General features: G+C 40.6%; 1 protein-coding gene across 1 annotated transcript in view; it reads right to left on the bottom strand.

The window, feature by feature from the left end:
• Positions 1-24,548, bottom strand: part of CACNA1B (calcium voltage-gated channel subunit alpha1 B) — an 856,833-nt gene that overhangs the window by 140,241 nt on the left and 692,044 nt on the right. Inside the window, exons 27-31 of the mRNA XM_069241492.1 lie at positions 21,208-21,348; positions 20,474-20,675; positions 19,238-19,402; positions 16,387-16,497; positions 16,154-16,237 (exon numbers count right to left, since the gene is read on the bottom strand). Coding sequence (XP_069097593.1) covers positions 16,154-16,237; positions 16,387-16,497; positions 19,238-19,402; positions 20,474-20,675; positions 21,208-21,348 — 703 coding nt within the window. The remainder of the gene's footprint in view (positions 1-16,153; positions 16,238-16,386; positions 16,498-19,237; positions 19,403-20,473; positions 20,676-21,207; positions 21,349-24,548) is intronic.

The following is a 24,548-nucleotide window of genomic DNA, read 5'->3' as shown; positions in this document are numbered from 1 at the left end:
AGACCAGTCAGATCTGGGATGTCAAGTGCCACGTGAAAGTCACATCAGTGAACACTGAAGGAGCCTTGGTGTGTAAAGTGTAATGCATGTAAAGTGCAAGAATTGCATGAGTACTGAAAATAAGATATTGCCTGTGAGCGCATGTAAGAGTCGGATCTAATCAGATCGAACCTTGACAACTCCTATATCATTATCAATGCAACTGGCAACCTCCTGTTCTGTGTTAGCTTTCTAACTGCAGTTCAAACTTCTCTATTAAAATATTTAAACTACCCTTTAAGACTTATTATGTTTCAATGAAGCAATCTGTTGGTGTTGAGTAGCAGCTCTATTTTTGCACAAAATATGTCACTCCTAATGGGTTCCACAAACTAAAGACTAGTGCTTTGCCTAAACTATAGGTTTAAGACTAGTCTTAAATCTAATGATTCTCTAACGTTTTTGAAACAGACAACTATATATGTAGGCCATTATCAATCCCATTTTACTTTAAAAGAAAGCCATTCTAGTTGTTACAAGCCATAGTTTACTGGACATTCTTTACTCTTTAGTTATCTGCATAAGCCTAACCTGAATTGTCAATAATACAATTTAAATTATTTCCTAAAAGAATACTGGAATTCACTGAAATCCCTATCAAATGACAAAACCTTCAATTGTTTGGACTTCAATAACCTACAAGCAGTTGAACAATAGTTTATTCCTAAAAATATTGTACCCCAAATCAAGGATGGATGAACAAACATCACTTGAGTATGAATGCCCAACATTGCAGGCTGGGGTCCACCAGACCTTATTCAGTGAAATTCCCTTGTACTTAACAGGTCACTCCGAACCCTCAGGAAGCTCCATATGGCTAAACATCTAGGTTTTGATCAATGCTTGAACTGCAAGTTTCGAATCAGTACCTAAGACATACATTATTTGACTAAAATAGAGTTAGGGATCCTGGGGACAAGTTGAATGCACAATAACAAAAAATGGCTGATACCATTATCATCAATAAAGAGATGTTTACATCTGGGAGATCAACTCACGTATAGGTGTCTCTAATAAGAAGCTGTGATCATTCAAAAGGTGCTTGCGCTAATAGTGCTTAGTCAAATGTGATATCCACAGTAGGGGTCTTACTTTTACTCACAAATAATGGGCCTAGGTCTGCTTGAACTTGAGACGCTCAAAGCATGTGGTTCGGCGATTATGAACTTTAACTTGAGGTTGAGAACCCTATTACGACTCATATGTTATTCCAAACTGAGCCTACAATCCTTTGAGGAGAGCTCTACAAGTTCAAGAGCAACTTCATATGTTGTTGGATACTTTCGGTTTGGTATGTCCATGTAAGACAACTGTGTAAATATTACCAATGATTGTGAAACTCATTTGTTTCAACTCCCTCATAGGTGTATTATGTGTTTGCCTACTTTTCGTGTTTCTTGCCTAATGTAACTTTATCATGTTTTGATTTGTCCTCATTAATTAGAGTTTACTTTCTTTGTGAAAAAAAATATTTTCCATAGAGTAAAAAGCTGGTGGTGGCACCAATAATGGACCTAGTATAAGCTTCTCCTTCAATTCTAAACATGATGACTTTCAAATTGTCCTTGATGTGCACCTGAAGGAGTCAACACACGAAGGAGTGAGGACTGACTTCTTTTTAACTTAAAACAATGAATAGGCAAAGAAAATGCTCACAGCAATCAGAAATGTGGTCTGGTGAGACCCAGAGTCTTGCACACCAACATTGCTGCACACATAATCAACCTTTACCCCCCAAAAAAACAAAAGTGACTTGAAGCTGGCTTCAATGATGCATCACTCGTTCCACATATCATAAATGCAGACTGTTTTCCCTTCATCATTGTCTGATGAAAGAGAAAGAGTACGCCTGTGATGCATGGTCTTCCATTTCAAGGTTCTTTGCTTACTGTTGATGTGCTCCCCAATCTCGTTTAAATTACATTGCCAAAAGCAACTGAAAATCCCTTGAGATAATACTAATGGAAGAACTTACAGAACATACCTAATTAATCAGAGGAATGATTAGAATAAGGAGTGAAAATAGAAGACAGGCCATCTATTTCCTATAGGAAAGGAATAATTACCTGGAATTCTATTGGAAATCTGCTTTCACAAGTGCACATAAATGTCAAATATTGGAAGTTACAAAGATGAGCAAATGAAGTTCAAATAATGGACAAGCCCTAACCTTTCCAAAACTATGGACTATGGACTTTGTAAGCCTGCGAGAGTTAGCAATTACACATGGATTAGACGTCTTCTTCAGGGAAGGACAGCTGGAAGGTACATCTACTTAAACATGGTCACCGGCATCTACTGACAGATTGTACATCTATAGTTAACCACTGAACCAGGTTATTAAATTCTGGTGTTTATAAACCCCAGAGTCCATTGCAGTTTAAGGATTGCATTTGATGATTTGGTGTCCAATTGATATAAACAGCTTTCTCTTCCACTCATCCTAATCTTTAAGGATTTTCAACTTTTCTTTTTTGAAACAAACTACGTTTTGTTGGTTGGAAGGGGATGTTCTCTATTGATAGCTCCATTATAAACTGACTCAACTCTAAATCTATTTCCTTGAAAGCCAGACAAATCTAGTATCTGATTTACTATATCTGATTGATGTGGCTAGCTATATCATCTTCAACAATGGGCATTTCTTTGCACTGTTCTGATGTGAAACAATGCAGAAAAGCCTGCGTATTTGAATTATCTAACTGTACAATGATCCATGCGAGAATATAAAATACTTCTAATCATTTCCATCTGATCGCCTGTCCACTGGTCTTGTTAAATAACTACCGTTCAGACAGCTTTCTCTCTCACGTTGGTAAAGAAAATAAAGTTTTCTTAGGTGTTCACATTCAGGGGACGAGAAAGAGAACTATTCAAGATGGCCATGTAGCTGGAAGGAGTCTGTTTTTCATTTGCGTTTTCCATCACAATCTTTTTAAGGCACCACTTTGTTTTAGTTAAACATGGCAAAAAAATTAATTGAACACTCTTTGTCTTTTTTAAACTTGTTAAAATTAAGGAAAATTCACTGAAAGGAGAGCTATAACCAATGATAAGCAAAGATCAGCAGCACCACTGACAGTACACTCCATTTGTTTCATCAGACAGATATGCAAATTCAGTAAGAAAATAAGGACAATGCAAATAAGTTTTTTTAAAATTTATGAACCAACCGTGTTCTAAGGGTGATGTTTTTTCATGGATGATAATTTTTATTTGCAACAGTGTTTAGAAAGGTGAGGGCAGCAGGTGTACAACATACAGAAACGCAGGAATGATGTTCGGATTGTATGTTGATTGGATGGCGCGTGATTCAGCACGTAGATTTAAAAAAAAGGCGAAACAAAAATGTAAAAAACAAATAAGAACAGAACATACAGAAAATAAAAATTAAATTAATACAAGTGATGAATCATCAAGACAAGTGAAAAATGAAAACTCTGAAAATTATACATAGGAACAGTTATTAGTAATTGTATCAAAACAAAGGCAACACGTGTCTAAGGTGGCCACCGTCCTGCTTTTTGAGTGACAGTCACATATTTGTGGTACAAACCATTCTCCTTTTTTAATATGTGCCAATGCACAAATTCCTTCATGGTATCTGATGTGTTTCTGCAGGTTTTAAAATACATCTTTTGAGTCCAAGGGGCAAAAACACACTTGGCGTCCAGTTCCCAGTGGGCATTGTGTAATCCTCAGGATGTCAGTTCACACTTGTGCTTGCTTTTGTGAGCTGCAGTTGGTTAGTATTCAGGAACTGTTCGCCAATCTTAAAATGAAAGCTTGATTAGGCTTGTGTCTATCACTCAAAATAGCATAGGAAAGCTGGCCAGCCTAGCTATAACATTGACAACATGACACAACTCAAAACGCTTTTTTTTAATTAAAAAGAACCTTAAATCACAAAAACACACCAGTCCGTATTTGCATTTTCTGTAGTGTTAATGCAAATTTAGGGACGATACACCACAAAGGGGCAATTACTTGACAACCTCTCTCGTTCCCATCTCCCCCCTTACTTGGCCACCCAGTGTCTTGAAAGGTTTAGGTCGCTGCTTGTCTGTCTGAGCTGCCACAGTGGTGGCCTGGCAACTTTCAACACTCTAGGTGCAGAAAATGAATGTCTGACTGCTGACTGAAGATACCATGTGGGAGGGCTGAGTTAAGCACTAAGGACTTAAATGGCATGGTAAGAAAACACACTAAAAGTTCCAAAGAAGGGTCAGTCCAGGATGTGATGGAAATGGTATGTGCTTGCTTTTTTGCACTCCTGGGTACTTTGGTATTACAGAAGAAGCTGCACGCGCACAGGTGTTCATGTAATGCTTGGCAGAATCTAGGGGCCGTTCCTTTTGTTTGCCTGATGGCTTGTCCCCAGCCTAATTAGGTGGCATAATATGCACTTGGGCAAAGAAGTAAAGAGGCTGCCATGAGGTGCACTAGCTGTGTGCCACATAGAAGTCAGAGAGGTGGGGGGGGGCGTGGGAACGTGGTCCCTTGGACCCACAGAAACCTCCATGTAGGCAAATGCAGTCATTTACTGCACCTGCCGGCAGAGGATCTCTCTCCCACTTTGAAAAATAGGGCACATTGCCACCTGTACAGTGATGGGTAGAATGGCAACTCCAAATAGCCGGTCTTTTCACTAATGTGCTGTGCCAGAGCGGGCATGAGTTTGCAGTTGCAGCGGGACTGCACATCTGCACATCTATTGTAATAGGGGACAATGACCTGGTCAGTTCCCGGTGCACCCATTTAAAGGTAAGCTGGACCCAAGTCTTTAGTTTCTTCTGGGCATTGTATGACATATTTGGTAAATAATGAAAAGTCGCCAGGGAGTTGCATTTTGAGAAATTGTAACAATGTGGGTATGCGCTGATGTTCCAATATTTGATGATTGAGGGGGAGCAGGTATGGACTGCTGGAGTTACTGTTCTGTGACTTCAGCTGGATGTGCTACATAGTGGAGAGGCAGTGGATGTTATGTTGTTATGTTATGTTTTTCCTTACCACTGATCTTCTCATTTATCAAGTGGGAGCTCTGTGGGAGAGTGATCCACTGGAGTGACCCTCCCAGGAGGCTTTGTTGTGCCACAGTCTGCTTCTTTGGGTAGGTTTTTTAGCAAGCAGCTGGTAAAGGTACTGTTGAATTTAGACAGGGGTGATGTCTGTGCTACCCAAATACAGGGATTCAATACAGGAAAGATTTAAAGATAATCAACACTCTGAAGGATCTAAAGCATTTCCATATGAGGAGGGCTCATTTGGGGTCCTTCCATGATTGAATGTAAGGGAACCTGTGGTAAGGAACCCAAATTCAGAGTGGTAAAACGGTAACACAGACAGTTTTTCTAGTTCAGCTGTGATAGGCTTTTTGGAACAGGTTTTGAAGTGATAAAGGTTGGTCAGCTGCTGCTGAACAGGAGGATCCATCAAAAAGGGTCTAGAGAGAAGAAAATAGGAGTTTGGTTGGCCATAGGAGCAGTTCTAATCATTGTAAAACCGAAATACTGGTTGTGGAAAAAGGGATTAAGTTTGTTCTAAGTAAACAATACTCCAGGCTCTGTATTTGATTGCCTAAATGGACAGAACATCCTAAAGTACAAGAGGATGTTGCTAAGGAAGTAATAACAAGAGACTTGGTGGGGGGCGTTTGCAGAACTTTTGGACAGTTAAAGATAGGCAGGAGGGGTGTCTCAGTGCAATAGACTGGCAGAAGTCTGCTCCTGACTGAGAGCAAAGGTTTGTGCCAGTATGAATAATGTGTTTTGAATTGGATGGAAAATATCTTCAGTAGGATTTAAAAAAATGTGAGAATGCTGTAAATTGGCTACCAGATGGCTGCACAATTAGGACTGAATAAAACAAGGGAGACCTCCCGTCCCTCTTAGAATTGGTAGTCATGGTGGAGACCAGGTAGTGTTTATCCCTGATATGCCTTGATGGAACTCTCATTCCCTGAGGGAAGTCTGGATGCGGCTGATGGCATGTGGAGGGTACTTGCTATGGTTAGTGCTATGCAACATGATTGTTGAGGCTCACAATTAGGGTTCCCGGTTTTACAGTATCTATTTCTTTTTACACTTTCTTTGGTATTTATCCTTATTTTTTGTCAATTTTGTCTGTTGTAACTGCTATCTTTTTTGAGTTTGGTTTAAAAATTAAGCTGAAATTAGTATATTTCCACATTAACATACCTGATAAATGTACACTCATACTTGAATGCCTGACAGATTCCAATGATATGAATATCCAAACTTGACAAATCAATATACTCATGTGAAAACATGCAGAATCAACCTTATACACATTCCTTTCTTGTTTAACTCCCTTACTTGTCAAACTGCTTAGCTATTGGCCTGGCAGTCATGACGACAACATATACAATCACTCAACTTATTTTCCATTGCTATCCATGTTTAAATAATAAATATAGACAAGAAAATAGATGTTTTTCTGTCTGTATTTAGTTGCGCAATCTGTAAAAGAGCAACAAACTGGGAGCCTTATTCATGATCTATGAGAGGCATACCCTTTGCATAGGATCTTTGGAGTGATTCAAGAAATTTCAGAGGAAATCTTATCACATTACATGAAACCATTTCACCTAAGATATTTAATGGATATTTTTTAATGAATGGCATTTGCCATATTGTAGAAACAAACTGATAATTTTTTTTAATTTACCTTTTACATTCTTTTTATAAGGTGTAAATGTAGCCAATCATGAAAATAATTATCTCTGTTGTTTTCTCTTCAAGTTTTAGCTTGAGCCTTCACACCCTCACCCGCCCCCAGGCACATTGTCTGCCTTCGCCCTAACATCTTTCTTTTTTTTCTTTAAATTCCTTTTATGCTCCCTGGAGGCCTCTCCTTCACTCCTTCCTTTCATCTTTTCTGTGGTCCCATACCAGTATCCTCATTCCCCCTCCTAACCCGCTTCCTATTCTGCCACACACTACCTGTCGACTCAGCTTTTTTCCGCTCCCCTGATTAATACAACTGGGTGTGGCTGATTTTTTTTATGTGAGAACGTGTATCGATTAGTCATGTGTAACTAGCAATTATTTAGTTTTGTCTATTTTGCAATATTTTTTTCATATGATTTTCATGTAGTTTTCATTCTCAGTAGATTAATTCAAGGAAAACATATTTCACTGAAACTGTGAAACTATAGGTGTGTCACAGCCACATGTGCTGTTCTAGCAATGATTTTAGATACTGTACGGAAAATACATCGAACAGGGAACTTGTGTGACATGTGGCCCTAAGGGCAGGCTTGTAAAGTTTTTAAATATTTGACCATCCAAACATATTTTGTGTATTACAAATAGAAAACATATGCACTTTGTACCCATTAAGATTACAACTGTCTTCCCAAACCAGGACTTTCTATGAGGTCCATATTTGTTTAGTTTATTAAGTTTCTTTTTTAGTAAATTCAGATTAATTTTGTTAACATTTGTGTGTGTTCTTTGCATTATTTTCAACCAAACAACCTTTCTTTTATCTTAGCTTTCCACTTAGTGATTTTTCAGTTTCTCAGAAATTGATTTCCATTATTTTGTGTTTTTGATTTTCTTACGTACTAACCTATGGGGAATATTGTTGCCAATCAAACACTATTGAAGGATATGATGTTGGAAGTGTTCCAGTATAGCAATTGATTGAGAACACTTCCAGATAGCAGCCCACAAGCAAAAGGAATTAAGAAATGTGGTAAAGGGTTCAGCTAAAGAGTGCCTGGAGTTCTACATTTCCTTTGCATGAAGACTGAGAGGGTGACAATGGTCAACAGAAAAGAGTTCTGCAAGAACAGGCCCACTATCAATTTACTCTGAGGAGTGGATAGTGGAAGGATTGTAGGAGAGATTTCTATCTTACATTAATGATATTACCAGTTTGGACACCAAGTACATTTATTCTCCAAATGGCACCAATGACATATATAGACAACCAGAAAGCTTGGAATGGTTTTCCCTAATTACAAGAAGTAGATGCAGGAACATTGGATAGGGAAGCATGCAGTTCTAATATAGGATGTGATTTTTTCATGTTGAATTATTGAGGGTTGAAGGCTCCAGCACAAAACTACGTTCAGGAATAATAAACAATGCAGACTGATTATGGAGGTGTAGGAACAGGTTGTTTTAATTAGGGGTTTCTCCGGATTACAACGTGGGGGGGGGGGTTATTCTCTTACTTAAGAAATATAAATTGGCATATCAAAAGTAAAGGAAAGAGGGTTGGGTCACACAAATATGAACAGGAAGCTGCTATCTCCGAGAGTCATATTTATATACAAAAATATTTTAAAGGGATTCAGAGAGGGTTGAAATGGAAAAAAACAGTACTTTTTGCTTATATATTTATTTTAAAAAGTTGAATAAATTAAATTAGATAGCACAATGGTTTAAAATATATACCTGTTTACATAAACTGCTGCATTTAAACAATGCGTGTGTGGCATAAAAGTGTACCACCACCACTGAGGTTCTACATGACCCAAAGTGAGTATGCATCACAGGATTTTAATTACCATATACAATACTAATTTATATTAAAATGTTAAATACAACACTGAATAAACATTGTGATATATTCCTGTGATGGAATAGGACTCAATTTTCCTACATATGTAGGCCCACAATTACTAAAGCTTGCACGGGTGCACACGCGATGCAAAGCAATTTAGTACTAAGCACTCATGAATTTACCAAGGTAAATAAACAGATGCTATCTTTTGCATCACAATAAGTTGCATGAGCACATGGAGATAGGTCACCATATCCTGATATTGTAATAGCACTAAAGAGTTAACATTTTGAAAATGGAGCATCTTTTATGGGGACTTTATATTGATGCCCACTTAAGCTACCCCTATTCTATGCCTAATGTCCCTCATAACAGAAAGGTTCTGATTCAGTAGGGAGTATAAAGTACTGTGGCTTCCAACGTTCTGCTGCATAAAGGGGGATGGAAGTGATGGCACGTTGACATAAATTGCCACTAACACTAAATATAAATTGTTTTACACATCACGTAAATTGTGGCTAAACAAAGGCAATATAAAGAGCACAAAAGAATGGGACAATGTTTCTTTTGTTTTTATTACTACAGTATTCAAGGTAGAAAAGAACCTGACAAAGCCCATAGTGACTACTAAAATGGAATTTGGAAGGGTGCCTCACTGTCACATCTACAATACTACTCATGAAGCAGCTTTTGGGGTCTAGGGAAGGCTCTGTAGAGGAATTCAGGGAAGGTGCTGGGAGAGTTCAAGCATGGTGGGATCTTCCTGGAAAATGCAATAGGAACCAAAGATAGATGCTAAAAGGACTGTGGTTATGTGCCTGATGTGTCAGAGTAGAGGTGCTTTTGAGACCCAAATGGTGCAGTTGGAGGTCTACAGTAGGTTCTTGCACAGATCCAGAAGTCCCGTAGCCAGTGCTGGTGGATTCATTTTTGCTACAGGAGTCTCTCAATAGGTACTAGTGGAACCGTAGGAAAGGTGTATGAGGAGTCCCAGAGTCACAGCTAGTGGATTTATTTTTGAGGTTATACAGGATTCACAAATCTGGTGAAGGTGTAGGAGGAGTCCCAGGGTGAGTATTGGTGTATTGCTAGGGAGGTACTAGAGGATCCATGAGATAGTTACTGGAGTAGCCACATCGTAGGAAGCAAAAGGTAGGTGCAGGATGAGCTTCACGGGGTACAAAGGAGTTCCCATGGTAAATGCTTCTGTATTCTTCAGGTAGATGCTGAAAGACTGTGTGGGTAAGGGGACTAAATAGATGCAGGGTGATAGCTAGGGGACGTCTGGCAGGAGTGATGACGAAGGCCCTAGTCAGTGTCTTGAAGGGGTTACAGGGTCAATGCTGGTGCAGGCCCATAGCTGGGGCTGCAGGAAGTACCAGGAAAGTGTTGGTGGATTCTGAGGACAGGTGCTTATGGGATTTGATTAGAGGGGGCTCAACAGCACTGATGGCAAGTGTGTGATGGAGTGCAAGGGGAGGTGTTAAAAGACTGGTGGGGGTAGTTGACTAGAGAAGTCAAAGGGTAGATACCAGACAGCCCCAAGACAGGTTCAAGAAAAGTGCAGGTTACAAATCGAGAAAGTACACTGAAAGACACATACATAGTTATATATTTGCATGGTTAAAAACAGAGACACAATTGTAATTTCATCTCCATTTTGTGGTGAGAATCAATATGTGCATGTGACAAAAAATGCCCCACTAAAACCTTTTTTCCAATACCATAGTGCTTGCAACAGGGAAACGGTGCAAGAAAATTGTTACTTATGTTTTACACATCAGTTTGTAGTATGTAGTGCTGTAGATTCACATGGTTTGCATATTCCTGCCTTTTAGTGTTGCAGTTAGACATTGCAACTTGTTTATGTTTGAAGACTCACTCAGAGTCACAAGACCTATTATGACTCAAGTCCATGACTCCACAATGTATGAGGACACAGGTTCCAACTCAGATTGTTTTCCATCCAGCAGGTGAGCAGTGTAGGTCAGTGTAGAGTCTAAGAGAAGAGTACCGTGCATTGTGAAATGTTAGTTGAGGGAAAAGAAACAGAGAAACATCTATGATCATTGACCATTGAGGAGGGTGGGCGCATGTAAATCTACAGCAAGTCTTGCTATGAACCGATGCTTACAAGGTAATTAACATTTTCCATTCGTAGCATGTGTGTGGCTGTAGATAAAAATGCTCTGCATGCACTGTAATGCAATTTCCCTAAGGCGGTGATAGTGGCCAGAAGATGCAGATGTTTGCAACAAAGTTCTAAAACACTTTGGCCATAATTTGCTTGTTGACGGCTTAGAATATCCACACTGTATGCTTAGTGATGGCCTAGAATACCCACACTGTAGTGTTTAGTGAACCACTGAGGTGTTGATCAGGTGGCAGCTTTGCAGATATCTAGTGGAATGGTACTGAGGAAAAACATGGCGGCATACTTTTCACACATGAAGTGTACCTTGGGGACACAAGAAGAGCACACTTTACCGTAGCACAGTAAGTCTGGATGCCCCTAACAATCCATCTTGCAATACCGGGTTTAGAAATGAGGTATCCCTTATATGGTTTGTCAACGGTCACAAAAAGCTGATTTGTTGTATGAAATAGCGAGGTCCTTTCCATATAGTACATGCACATGTTTTTTAATGTTTGGGGTGTCTAAGGCTGTTTCCACTACTGCATCTGTTTGTGGAAAGAAGAGAAGCAGTTCAATAGTCTGATTGAGAGGGAAGGATTACACAACCTTGGGTAGAAATGTGGGGTTTGTCTTAGAAACACCCTTTCTTTATAAACCCTAATGAAAGGTTCCTGGATTGTCAGAGCTTGAAGCTCACCAAAACACCTGAGTGAAGTTACTGCTATTTTGAAAGCTACTTTTCACGATGGCAGGAACTGCAACCTGGAGGAATGAAGAGGTTCAAAGAGGTGACCCATGGGCCTTGTGAGGACTATTTTGAGATTCCACACAGGAGCAGAAGGCGTTATAAAAGGAATCATCCTCTTAAGTCCCTCCAAGAAGGTCTTGACTCTATGGATTTAGAAGAGGGACAAATGTCACATTTTTTGTATAGATGCTGCAACTGCGGCTATGTGTATGCATGTTTAAATGTATGTTAGGCCTGCCTTTTGCAAGTGTAGAAGGTACCAAAAAATATCCTCACGGACACATTATAGTATTCCATTTGTTTTGAGATGCAGTAGTGGACAAATCTGTTCCACTTGGTTGTTTAGCATGCACATGTGGTGGGTTTGTGCACCTCGTTTATAAATAGTGGCTTAGGGAGCACCCACAGACTTAGCTGTCTCAGTGTCTTTCTTTTTTCTCTCTAACATCTCATCAACATCAGGGAAGAAGAGGTGCTCTCCATCAAACAGGAGGTTGAGATTGTGCTGCTGCACTTCTGGTCTAAACCTCGAAATACAAAGTTATGCATGGTGTCGTAGGAGGATACCTGTGTTGATCCTTCAAGAAGCAGTATCTGCTGCGTCTGTAGAATAGCGGATATTGGAATTACAAATAACCTTACCCTCAGTCACAAGACCTTGTCCCCTTTTCCTGTGGATTTCAGGGAAGTTTTTTACCAGCTCTTCCATCATCTCTCATTAGTACCTGGCATATCGGCATAGAACGCCCATGGAATTGGTGATACACCTAAGGATAGTGGCCACACGCACGCCAACAGTGTTGATATGCTTGGTCTTCTTGTCTTGTGGGTGGGGTGTCACTTGTCACCTGGGCTGAGGTGTATTTCCATGTTATTTGCTCAAATAGTGAGTCTGGGTAAACCTGACTGCGAATGTAGAGTGGGTCAAGCAGTAAATTCCTGTATTTTTTACCCATCCTAGGCATGGCAACCTTAACCTTTACTGACTGCTTAAAATTGTTTTCAGCAGACTTCAACATCCCTCTCAGCATGGGAAGGAACTGTACAGTCCTTTCAGGGTCCGAAAGGGTCTCTACGAGGATAATATCTCATCCTGGAGGATGTGCATGACCAGTCTGTAGTATTGGGCAGCCCTTTGAATAACCGAGTAGCAGGTGACAGTATTGTTGGGTGGAGATTGTTTGGTGGGGTAGGGCTCTATGCTTTGGCCAACCAGATGTTCGACCATGTAGTCCTACCTAGGGCTGTCCCCCTCCTCCTGCACTAAGGCCTCATTATAGTAGTCTAGCAGCTCATAAGGGCTCCCTGGGTCCAAAAAACGGTTGATTGACATGCAGGTCTGTTAGGAGATGGTGGCTCAGTGGGTGTGGGATGTTACTGGGGTATGGAAGTGTGGTGGAAAATTTCTGTGGAAGGATGCTGGGACAGTGAGCTTATGCTCCTCTCACTTAGGGGGTTATTCTAACTTTGGAGGAGGTGTTAATCCGTCCCTGAAATTGACGGAAAAGTGACGGATTTACCACCAGCCGTATTACGAGTCCATTATATCCTATGGAACTCGTAATACGGCTGGTGGTATATCCGTCACTTTACCATCACTTTTGGGACGGATTAACACTCCTCCAAAGTTAGAATAACCCCCTTAGTTTTTTGTAGTGGGAGGTCTGAGTGTCTCGAAAACCAGGTCCTCATCAAACATGTTTCTGTGTTTCTTGGGTATGTGTGCGAGTGCATGTGGAGCTTCATTGGAGTTCGACCTAAGCATCAAGTGGGGTTTTGGTGTTAGCTTGGCAGCTGCTTTTGGTAGAAATTTCAGTGTTGACCTTGGACCTAAGGAAATATGCTTGATACCTTAAGGTGGAGGTGAAGTTGCTGCTGGAGGAGCTTGATGCGCTTGGGTGGCAGCTTGGTGGAAGTTGAGGTCTGTTCTTGAGATCAAATGGCATAGGGTATTGCTGGTAGACATAAAAGTTGTTGCCTTTTATGCTTGACTCGGGCTCAAAGCCCAACTCCTGGAGAACCAGTGCTCTGCCTTGGCCTGGCCATGCTTTTAAGGTGAAGCGTCATTACCAGGCCTTTAAGTATTTCCACTGCAGCTGCAGACCTGGGCATGTTCCTGGTGTGAGGACATGAATGCTTTGGAGCTGAAACCATGGTCTCTTCTGAGGTGTTGGAGGAGACTGTGTTGGGGCTGGGTGTGCCCTGTGCCCCTGAAAGGCCCAAGAGCCCCCCTTCTTCTGTTGAGGTTCTCGGGCAATACTTGCCACTGGATCATATTCACAGCTTCTTTCCCAGCTGTAGCTAAGGGTGGCCTGACCACGGGCATTTGGCTTGCGCCTAGGGAAGAATTGGGAGGGTGTATGTTACATATCCTCCCTCAGGCATTCTCCAACTATTTGACCTGTTTTTGTCAGAGACTGTTGACCTGTAGAGGTACAGTAGAATGGGATGTGGGACGACGCAGGACATTGACTGTCAGTTGTTGAGGAAGGGGTTGTTAGGAAAAGGTTCAGCGGTTGTCTTTCCAATCATAGGTCTCATAGTGTTGAAGAGGGGGGCCCGAAAAGCCATTGAGAACATGGAAGTCTCAGAGCTTGTACTTGAAACATCAAAACTAGAGGGCAGAAAAAAACAATCTGAGGTTCAGACTGTGTCCTTGTGCAGTGTGGACAATGGAAGGAGCCACAACCAGTTGTGTGTTCTTTGAACTAAAACAAATTGCAAGGCAACATCCAGCGCCATACTAGATGGCTGGAGTATATAAAGCTTGTTCATTTACAGCTACACATGCCACAAACATTTTGTTTTAGTGATGGGGAGTAGTAGAATGCAGTTATTTAAATCGAATTGCTTATCTAGAAACCAATGCAGACATTAAAAATAACAATGAAAGATACACTACTTAGAGGGGACAGACCTGCATCTGATTTCTGCACGAGTTGAATTTGCAACTACTAAATGTGCATGAAAATAGTAAATCAAGGACCCTACCGACACCTTGTGAGGATGAAATTTTGCCCTACTTTAGAGTTCAATGTTCATAAAGAAATTACAGTAAGATACATGTAAACATAACTACTATAGTCCTCTGCTGTCAGAAACATGCGTCTGAAATCGTACAATTTTGGCATATCTGAAACAAATTCCATAATCTTCAAGAGGTATGATACTGGTAATAAGGGTAACCCATCCAGTGACAAGTCAAGTACAATTTCAGTACTACCTGAAAACAGGCCTAAGACATTAGAAAGTCTACCCACAGAAATCTACAGTGTGAGTTATGTACTGCCTGCTTCCACACACCTGGCTGAGACTCAGAGAGGCGGTAAAGCCAGCCTGCCTATTAATGGGACACTTAGGAACACATGTGGCCAGGAAGGAGGGTATTGCACAGGCTAAACATGGTCTGCTCTCAGGGCAATTAGGCTCTAGAAACCCAGGAAATCTAATCCAGAATGCAAAGTATAGCAAATGCTGTGTATTTTGTGCCCACACTGCCCTTACATATGTGCTATGCACACAGAGAGAGGATATAACACAAGTGGTCTACTGCCTGCTTGGAGGGTCCCCTAAACTTTCACAATACAGTATATAATAGGATTTATTACAAAATATGAATGCACTCTATGTATGAATTAGAGGTAAGCAATTTGAACAAGAAAGGGTTATGGAGAAGGCTGCATCCTACCTGTCATGAGGCTGTAAGGCATGCACAATCTAACACTGAGAGGGGCACGTATCATAATTCTGCATTGTCTTCTAAAAACTCGCACAGGAATGAGCAAACTAAGCCAGGGAAAGGTTAGAAAAGAAGCTGCGCCTTTCCTGCCCACAGGACTAATAGACATGGCCAACTGAAGTTACAGTAAAAACATCCTGTGTACTATCTGCACCTCTGCTACACATGAGCTATTGGTCCTACAGAAGGGGCAGCATGAAGGTGATATATAGACTGCTCATAGGGTATCTTTACATGGACAAAATATCCCAGAAAAGAGATGCAGCATAGGCCATCTTGTGCCTGGTCACAGGGCTCATTGACATGAAGATTCCAGCCATCGAGCGGCCAGTGTTACATCTGTGCTATAAATATTTACGGTAATACTCAGTATCATAATATGATACATATTTATCATCTGACAACTTCGCAAATGAGAAATGCGCTCCATAACCCTGCATCATCGTCAGCATTCTTTCAGGGCAGACCCAATCAGAAGCCAATAATGCACATAACATAAACACACATTATTTAGCACTCATTCTGAACTTATATTCCATATAAGCTAGACCTCATGAACGGACTTGGACCTCAAAGCAGAAAATAGACATTATATGTAGATAACCATAATATCAAGATATAATAATCTCTTTAAAAATAACATACTACAAAAAAATCTTCTGTTGTGGGAGCCTTATTGGCATGTCCTAATGGGGTTCGGACTCCACATATATGTATTGTCTTGTACCTTTAACTCTGACAGCATGGTGAGAGTAGTACAGTCAAGTGACCCTTCAATTCTTGATTTAGGTGCCTTGGATGCAAACTGTGACGTGGTTATTTTCACATAGAGCCTTGATCCTCAGTAAAGCTTGTGAAAGGCTCCGGATGAGCCCAGGGACATTGAAAGACTTAAAAACGAGCTTTCTTGGAACATATAACCAGCAGTAGGAAAGAGGTCAAATGTACTTACAGCAATCTCGGTTACCAAAATATCTGTAATACTTCCCAGCACTGTCACAAAATCAAAAATGTTCCAGGCATCTCGGAAATAGTTCTGCAAAGGAGAATAAACATTAGCTGGGGAGCACGTTTGCTAAGATCGATGTCCACAGTAGAAGGATAGGTGGTGGGCCGCAAGGATTCGTTATCAAAGCTGGAATAATGGGGAACACAGAGGGTCACAATGCTACAGTGATGACTTACCAGAACACCAAAGGCAATAATCTTCAGGATGCACTCCATAGAAAACAAGGAAGTGAACACAATATTCAAGATCTTCAACATTAGGTCGTACTTGGTGGATGCTCCAAAGAACTAGATGAAGAGAACAGCCAAAAGAGAATGTCTCAGTAATGAGGGGTGCAGCCTCATGGGAGGTTAAAACAGTGCTCACAACAAAGTCAACCCCTAGCTGACAATGCACTGAAACAGAAACGAATAAACCCTAAAATTAGGGCAAACATATGGAACAACTATAAGCAGAATCCAAATTCCATTTCTGAGATTTGGAACTTGAGTAATCTTTTTTTCACATAATTGTGACACGACAAAAAAAATCTTTCAAGCAGCATATATGAAAAAATAAAACTATTTAGCTTCAAATGTGAATGAAATTTAGTCCACAGCTCTGAGGACATGCTTCTTAAATAATGAAACAAATATTTTGGACAGGTCAGGGTTGCATAACCGTAAACAGAAACAATTGGGTCTTTTATAAGTTGGCAGGTTCGGGACACCTGACCAAAAAGCAGTGAAATTCACATCCACTAAACATTCTATTCACCTGCCCCATTTACAGGTGGGCAAAGCACCGGGCTTCCAGGAACAGATTCTCAGCTAGTTCCATGACTGGAAAAATGTAAATGACAGCCCACCTGCCACAGGAACTTACAGGAACTTAGGCCTCTGTAGGTCTGAAGGTCCGCCCTATTTAGGGCTGTCTTTCTGGGAGACATGTTTCCATACATTTTTCCATCAAGTTCTAGGGGAAAGCTCACAAGGCACGAAGGTCATTGTTTTTTGCTTTTTAATAACAAACTCACTCCTAATTTCTGTCAGGATGTATAGTAATAATTTAATGGAACGAGCTATTGGGGGTTTGTTTAAGATTCCACCAGTAGTTGAACATGCATGCAAACAGCGAGTATGGAAAAAGGGAAGGAATGTGCTACTGTTACATCCATCTAGGTAAAAGATACACTAAGAATATAATGCATATGAGAGTCAGTAAGATGGTGGTTATTAAAGAGGAATGCACTGTTGTGATGTCATGCGCTGTCAGTTCTGTGCAATGCAGGCGCTCTTATAAGGAGCAAATCTGTGCACGCGCAAACGCCTTCTTCTGAGACACAATGCTGGGTGCCGGCATAGAGCTCGGCCAACATGAAATACAAGTCACTTTTGTACTCAGGTTGGGTCGGGCAAGCTCGGGGATGGTGGGACTACAAACGCCGGGTGTGGTTTAGTGATGAGTGTTGCTGGTATAATTGAGCATTCTGGTGAATTTCTCAGATGTAAATTTGCCCATTTCACCAGTTACTTTGATCACACCACTGAGTACATTTCTGCCTTCATTTTTTAAGCTCTGTTTAGAGCCACTGTTACAAACAGAGAACAATAAGCACTATGTGTATTATATGACTTTCTCAATGACATATGTCCCTTAAGCGGTGCATAGAGACAGTGTAAATGTATGCCAAGAAAGCATGTGAAGAAGGCTCCATTGTGAGCTAAAACACATCATATACAATATATACAGTTGATCGGGACACTAGACTTGGCTTTCCCCTCTTTGCTAAAAGCTTTGATTATGTGAGTTTGTTGCAAATTTTTTGTTAATTATAAAGATCTGCAGAACTAGTATTTTGCTGACTTAGTGAAGGTTAAACCTTGCAGTGACGTTTTGTGGCTGTGCTTTGAAATTCTTTAGCCTGCTAATTTGTCCTTTCTAACACAAACGTTGCCTCTTTGATCCAGTATACACTGGCTTCGTGTTGCGTTTGAATTATACTTGACTATAATAAAACAATGGATTAGTGTCCAAAGAGTTATCCATGATCAGCAGCTATCTTAAGTCACTGTTTACTAACAAAATCATCTCTCATAAATTCTTATTGTTGGTGGCTCAGACATTGCACACCAGGTGACAGATATTTGTGAAAATGCCAGTGTTACTGTAAACTGTGGCCAGCATATGAGGATAAGTGGTATTTCAATGTAGTGTTTTATGTTTATGGACCATCTTACATGTGTAAAATGAACTGTTCCCTCAGGAGTTTGTTCTTAGTTTCAAGAGTTGCACTGTATTTGGGTATCGGAAGTGAAGTCATAATGGTTTATCCTGCCTAGATTGATGACTGTTCATTGGTTGCTATTATTATCTACAATTACTTTTTACCTTTGAGCAATATGACCAAGTCATCTATGTGAGAGGTACAGCTACTGGAATGATCCACTAATTGAATCTAGTATACCCATCATAATCTGCCTTTTATAGTCTACTGGAACTTCCAAGAGCACACTCAGTGCACTTTTAGCTGTCCTACTGGAAAATCATTCCATTGCTTAAGCCATTCTTCTATTAATTCAGTTCTGAGCAACACAAAATAAACATTTAGCAGAAACACTGGGAAAATTGGTATCAGACATGGTAAAACCCCACTACTCTCTGGTAGCAACAAGTAGTGTCTTTTCAAAGAGCATACAACTTTCTAATAACCATAGAGTAGGCATGACTACAGTACAACCAGGAGCAGAAGGATGGTCAGTGTGAAAAGAAACAGTATTGATGACTATTGCCCAGTCTCCATGGGTGAATTCTGCAAGAGGAGGCAACTCAGGTGGTCACACTGCAGCAACAGCAAAGAGTTACTAGAACTGGAGAGTGAGTTTGGACATTGTGGCAGTATTGCAGTAGCCCCAGTGCAGGAGCCTACTAAAAAGAGACATGACTGGGGTGAAAGGGCATAGCCTCAGCAGAAGCACTTCTGTAGTCCCGGCGAAGTGGCTATGCAGCTTGCAGCTCCACAAAGAAGGAACACAGACCAGCACTCACCTTCATCATCAGTACAATGGTGTTGAGGGCGATCATGGCCATGATGAAGTACTCAAATGGTGGAGACACTACAAACTTCCACATCCTGTACTGGAATGACTGCTTGTTCTGTGGCATGTACCGAGTAAGTGGTTTGGCACTAATTGCAAAGTCGATGCATGCCCTCTACAAAGGAGGAAAATTGTATATAAGCAGGAGTGACATTGACAAGAACATAGCTGGCACATATCAAGATCCCTCAAAAGCAGTCACTTCAATATTTCCCATACACAGAAAGGGTTGTTTTTAGGTTACATGAGTATGCCCTTTACAAGATTAGCTTTAGGAGTATACCTAGTCTAAGGGTCCCTTGATTTGTCCAAGCTAAATTCCTCAAAACTGCTGCTGCATCTCCATACCATTTTTTAAAAACATGTATAATCTTCTTGGTGCAAGATCAAATTGTGTATAACCAGTGACATACTAGGCATCATTATCACTTTCTGAATTACATTTAGTGTTTTTATGTGATTAGTAGATCCCCGCCAGAACACCGTACACTTCTAAACAGTGCTGCAATTTTGCCATTTAGAAATCCCCCATGTCTATTATCAACTTTATTGGTTATTATTCTGCCAGAGCATACTTAAAATGGATGCTAAGTTGACTAGTTCAGCAACACATATCCCTAAGAAAATACATTAAAATATTGCACATTTAAAAAAAAACATTAGGTGAATAGGCAACGCTAGCAGCATAAGTTGATGAGTTCACAACCACACATAATAGAATTTGCAAGACAAAGTTTATGCCTACCACCAGTCAGTGTTATGGAGGCAGGTAAAATAACGAGCTTCCAACGTAGCATCAGGTTATACAGTTAATGAACTTGAGAGCTATCATCACTCACATGGATGTTTGGATTACCCAGATTTCGTAAAACCCTGAGGAGGATCACAATGGCTGTTTGGCTATGTATCCAAAAGAGGTCTGACAAAGATCTCACACACAATGTAATTCTCTACTATGTTCTAAAAAAAGGTCCTAAATGGTACCCAGACATTATACTGTTTCACTTTATGCTCAATAAAACAAATTCCAGGTAAGGACCATGAATCTAAATGCCATTTCCCCCTCTTCTATATCCAGATTCCTGAGAAACAAATGAACCTGTTTCTTGCCACTCTGGACCGCAGCCATTAATTTTTGCCTGCATGATAAGTAATGTGTGTTCTGGCCAGAAGCTCATCACTGTACCTCATTCTTCTCCAAGCTGCACTCCGACATGGCCTTATCTCCCTGCTCCTGGAATGTGATAATGATCAACGCCACAAAGATGTTCACAAAGAAAAATGGGAACACCACAAAGTACACCACATAAAAAATTGACATTTCCATGCGGTAGCCAGGACTTGGGCCTTGCTCTTCGTAGGTGGCATCCACAGAATGTTTCAAAACCCTAAAATACAAAATAAGCTCATTAATTCTCTGTGTGCAATTTCAGAACTAGAGAATGCAAAATAACAAGAAGATCATAATAGGGTGCATTATGCATGCTGAAATCTGACACGTCCAAGGGACTCGTCCACAGCATTGTGGCTCACATGGACAACACCCTGTTTCTTTAAACAGTGGACATGGAGCAATGGCCTTGGGGTAATTGAGATGCTTTTATGCATAAGAAAAACTATGTTCCACTGATAATATTATCATGAGGTGTGGCTATATGAAGGACACGGTCTGGAAAAGTGATTTTGTGTTGAGCACATGGTCTGATCTTATAGTAAGATGCTTGAAAAATGATGATTTTAGGAAAACAGTAATAAAAAAGTATATTAATGTGGGCTTGTTATTTTGTAAAGTTCACATCCCCTTTTCTTTACATGATAAACACCAAAATTGAACATATCAGGTCTTTCATTAATGATGAGAATGAGAGGTATTTGGAAACTTTCATCAAACCTAGAATTCAAGTAGCTATCATTACTTACGTGGGCCAACCCTCTCCGGTAGAGACAGTGAAGAGCGTGAGCAGGGCCCACAGTACATTGTCGTAATGGAACTCATATTTCTTCCACTGTCTGGACTGGGATTCAATCTCGTTGTGCTTCTCATAAATAAGATACTGACCCCTATAGAAGGAAGGAACATAAGCGAGTATATGATTAGGCACTTGCATTGATTGCCAAATTGTATAATCTGCCCTAATGTTCCACATTTTTCGTTCGCAAAGCAGTCTTCAGTGATTTAAGCTATCATACTTTGTAGAAATCCATGCCATTTACTAACCACACAATTCCAATCTCGATGAATGTTCGCAATGTAACTAAGTATCATTGTGACAAGTTACTTTGGCAAACACTACAGTGTTTCACTAACCACAAAATGACCACCAAAAGAGGGTACTCTAACTTCAACCCTGGCCAGACATTCGCTCCACAATTTTGATAGAAGGACCGCTTGGACTAGCTTGATAGAGAGTCAAGGAAATAAATCCAGCTTCCCTGTGAATGCAACATTCACTTTCCCATCCATAGACCCAAGCAATTTCAGCAAAGAAGAAATCTGTGACTGACACTAATACTGTGCCTTTTCTATATTTTAGGCAGCTCCCAGAATAAGGGTCCCTTTGATGTGCCAACCCACCCCGAGGACTGTATTTCAAAGTCCACCTCAAACCTCTCTCCAAGAATGGTAATCGATCAGTAACTTACAAAGATTTGAATATGAAAACCTCAGATAGCTCTATGGAACAGACAGGCTATTCCACAGAACTCAATGGTAGAATGGACAGAGGTACTACACTCCTCTTATATTGTCATATTGCCACCTTCCTTTCCCAAAACGTCTTCCTTCCTCCAGTATTCATTTATGCCCTTCCTCTTAAAAATTAAAGAACATAATTTAGGAACATCATAAATCTCTGTAAATTATAATTTCCAGGAGCAGTAAATAAAGACCAATCTTGAGGCAGGCTTGACTAAGAGCCAAATAAAGTTGACATTTGGAAAAGTTCTGCTTCTTTCATATAGAGACTAATATCTAAAGCTGACAGATTTCCTCATCCGTTTCTACTCTTAGACCCTTAGTCCATAGAATTGCCACAATATCAACTTTTGTAATCCTAGGCTTCTGCTGGGAAAAGTAGATCTCACAACTAAGGGCCTGATTTAGACTATGGCAGGAAGTTGTATGTCCATCAGGGTAATGGAGTAAAATGCTTCATCGATCTGACGGTCATGGCGTCCACCAAATTTACAGATGTGTGTGGGCAGACATCTCTTAATATTGTCAGGAATCACCATCACAGTGGTTCCCATCAATACTGTAAAAGTCTGATGTCAAACATGATAGGAATGTGTCAGACTTTTACATTTTTCAAAAACAAATGCCTAAAGAAGGAGTTTGTTATTGAACATTGTGAAACTAATGGCACCCAAAACATGTGAGGTCCTTCCCATGTTGTGTGGGTCATTATTTTTTCTTACTGTTTGGATACTAAACAAACACATAATAGCATCCACTCTAAAAAGGGCTGACAGTGTTAAGTGTTAACTTCTGATGGCCCATATTCTGTTGGGCCACTGGAGGAGTATGTTGGAGATGGAGCAGGCTCCATCGTTGACATGCTAAAGGCCCCCTTGCCTCTAAATCATGTGGGTGGACCTTGAATGTTGTGTAGATAGTACTTCTTCAGTTTTGCAACAGAGTACTTTCTTTGACAAACTCTAGATGAGGTCCTATCTCTGTACATATCTGGGGGACGACCCCCACCTCAACTCTTCAGGTTGTGACCATCCAGTTTGCTGGCATTATTGAATTACATTGGGATACAACCTGCTGACATTATGCTCAAGCTGAAGGATTATTATCAATTCATGAAGTTCCACGAGATTTGGTCCTCTTCTCAGTATATGGGAAAAGGAGTATAATAAATAAAAATGCATTTTTACAAAGGGATGTTGACTTCAGACTGGAGTGCAACCATTAAAGGACCAGCTATGTAGAAGTGGTCTGCAGCTTCCATCTCCTTCTGTCATCTCCTGAACTTGACACTACACTCTTTAACTTGCACTGAAGAATACATACCATCTCCCACCCAGTCCCTATAGAATTTAATTGCGATTGTCATTATGTATTGAAAACTTAGAACTTCAGTACTATAACATTTGGTATATTCTATAGAATAATAACTGTGTAGGGGGCAATGCATCCAGTAGAACTCATTTCAAAATGGTGCCTGGAGAGTCTATGTACAGTTACTCACCCATACCACACCATTCTGGTCTCTTTAGGGAAGAGATCTCCTACAAAAGCGACTAGCAATAGGTAACCATGTCTTCAAGTCAGGAGTTCTAAGAAGGGAAGTTGAAGATGCATGCACCCACTCCATTTCCCCTATCCTGCAAACACTAAGGGTCTGATTTAAGAAAAGTGGAGCTGCATCCAGTGCAGCAGCACTTTTCTTGCGCCCCTTAGCGGCTCTCTGAGGGCACCACGTGTGCACTGCACCGTATCTAAGATACGGCGCACCATGGTGGTAGTTAGGGGAACTAGTGTTAAAAATGTTTACACTAGTTTGGAGGTTTACAGGATTAGCATAAAACATGTTGATGCTAATCCTGCAAAGCCCAGTGAGCCCCATTGGAAACAATGATGTGCCTCCTTTTAACCCCTGCTCTGAGCAGGCGTTAAAAGCGCCAGAAAAATGATGCCAAGAAATCTCTTGGACTTCTTTGAGCCATTTTTCACCTCCCCCTAACGGGGCAATGCCCGTCTTTGCATACATTATGCTTGGCACAGGCATAATGTAGTGCACAGGGTTACAAAGTGGCGCAATGCATGCATTGCGCCACATTGTAATTTTGGTGCAGCAATTTTGGCCTCGTCAGTATAAAAAAATGCCACTAATGAGGCGCAGTGAGGCGCTAGGAGCTCGTAAATCTGCCCCTAATTATCTACAGGTTCTGAGTTCCCTTATCGTGACTGTGGGGCTGTCTGAAGAGTTTACCCTATGGTCAACATGATCAGGATGGGCACCAGGAGAGGGCAGGGCAGTGAGTGAAAAGCAGTAACTGATTAAGTTATTCATTCATTTAACTAAACAGCACATGCTCACCCAAAGACACACTAGCGATGGAATATCAAAGAAATAGTTTAAAAAATGGAAACAATCAGATATCTAGACTACAAAAAAAACTGAAAATCCAGTGTTTCCCTGTTGCTTCAAATTAAATAAGCAACATCTGCAGTCACTCTGTCTCAGTCTCCAGAGGCTGCTCAGTCACCTGAAGCCACTTGTGAACGTCATCTGCACAGTCACTCTGTCCCA

The sequence above is a fragment of the Pleurodeles waltl genome, chromosome 6, assembly GCF_031143425.1.
Source record: "Pleurodeles waltl isolate 20211129_DDA chromosome 6, aPleWal1.hap1.20221129, whole genome shotgun sequence".
NCBI lineage: Eukaryota > Metazoa > Chordata > Amphibia > Caudata > Salamandridae > Pleurodeles > Pleurodeles waltl.
Note: the sequence above shows the minus strand (reverse complement) of the source record. Positions and strands in the feature narration are given on the sequence as shown.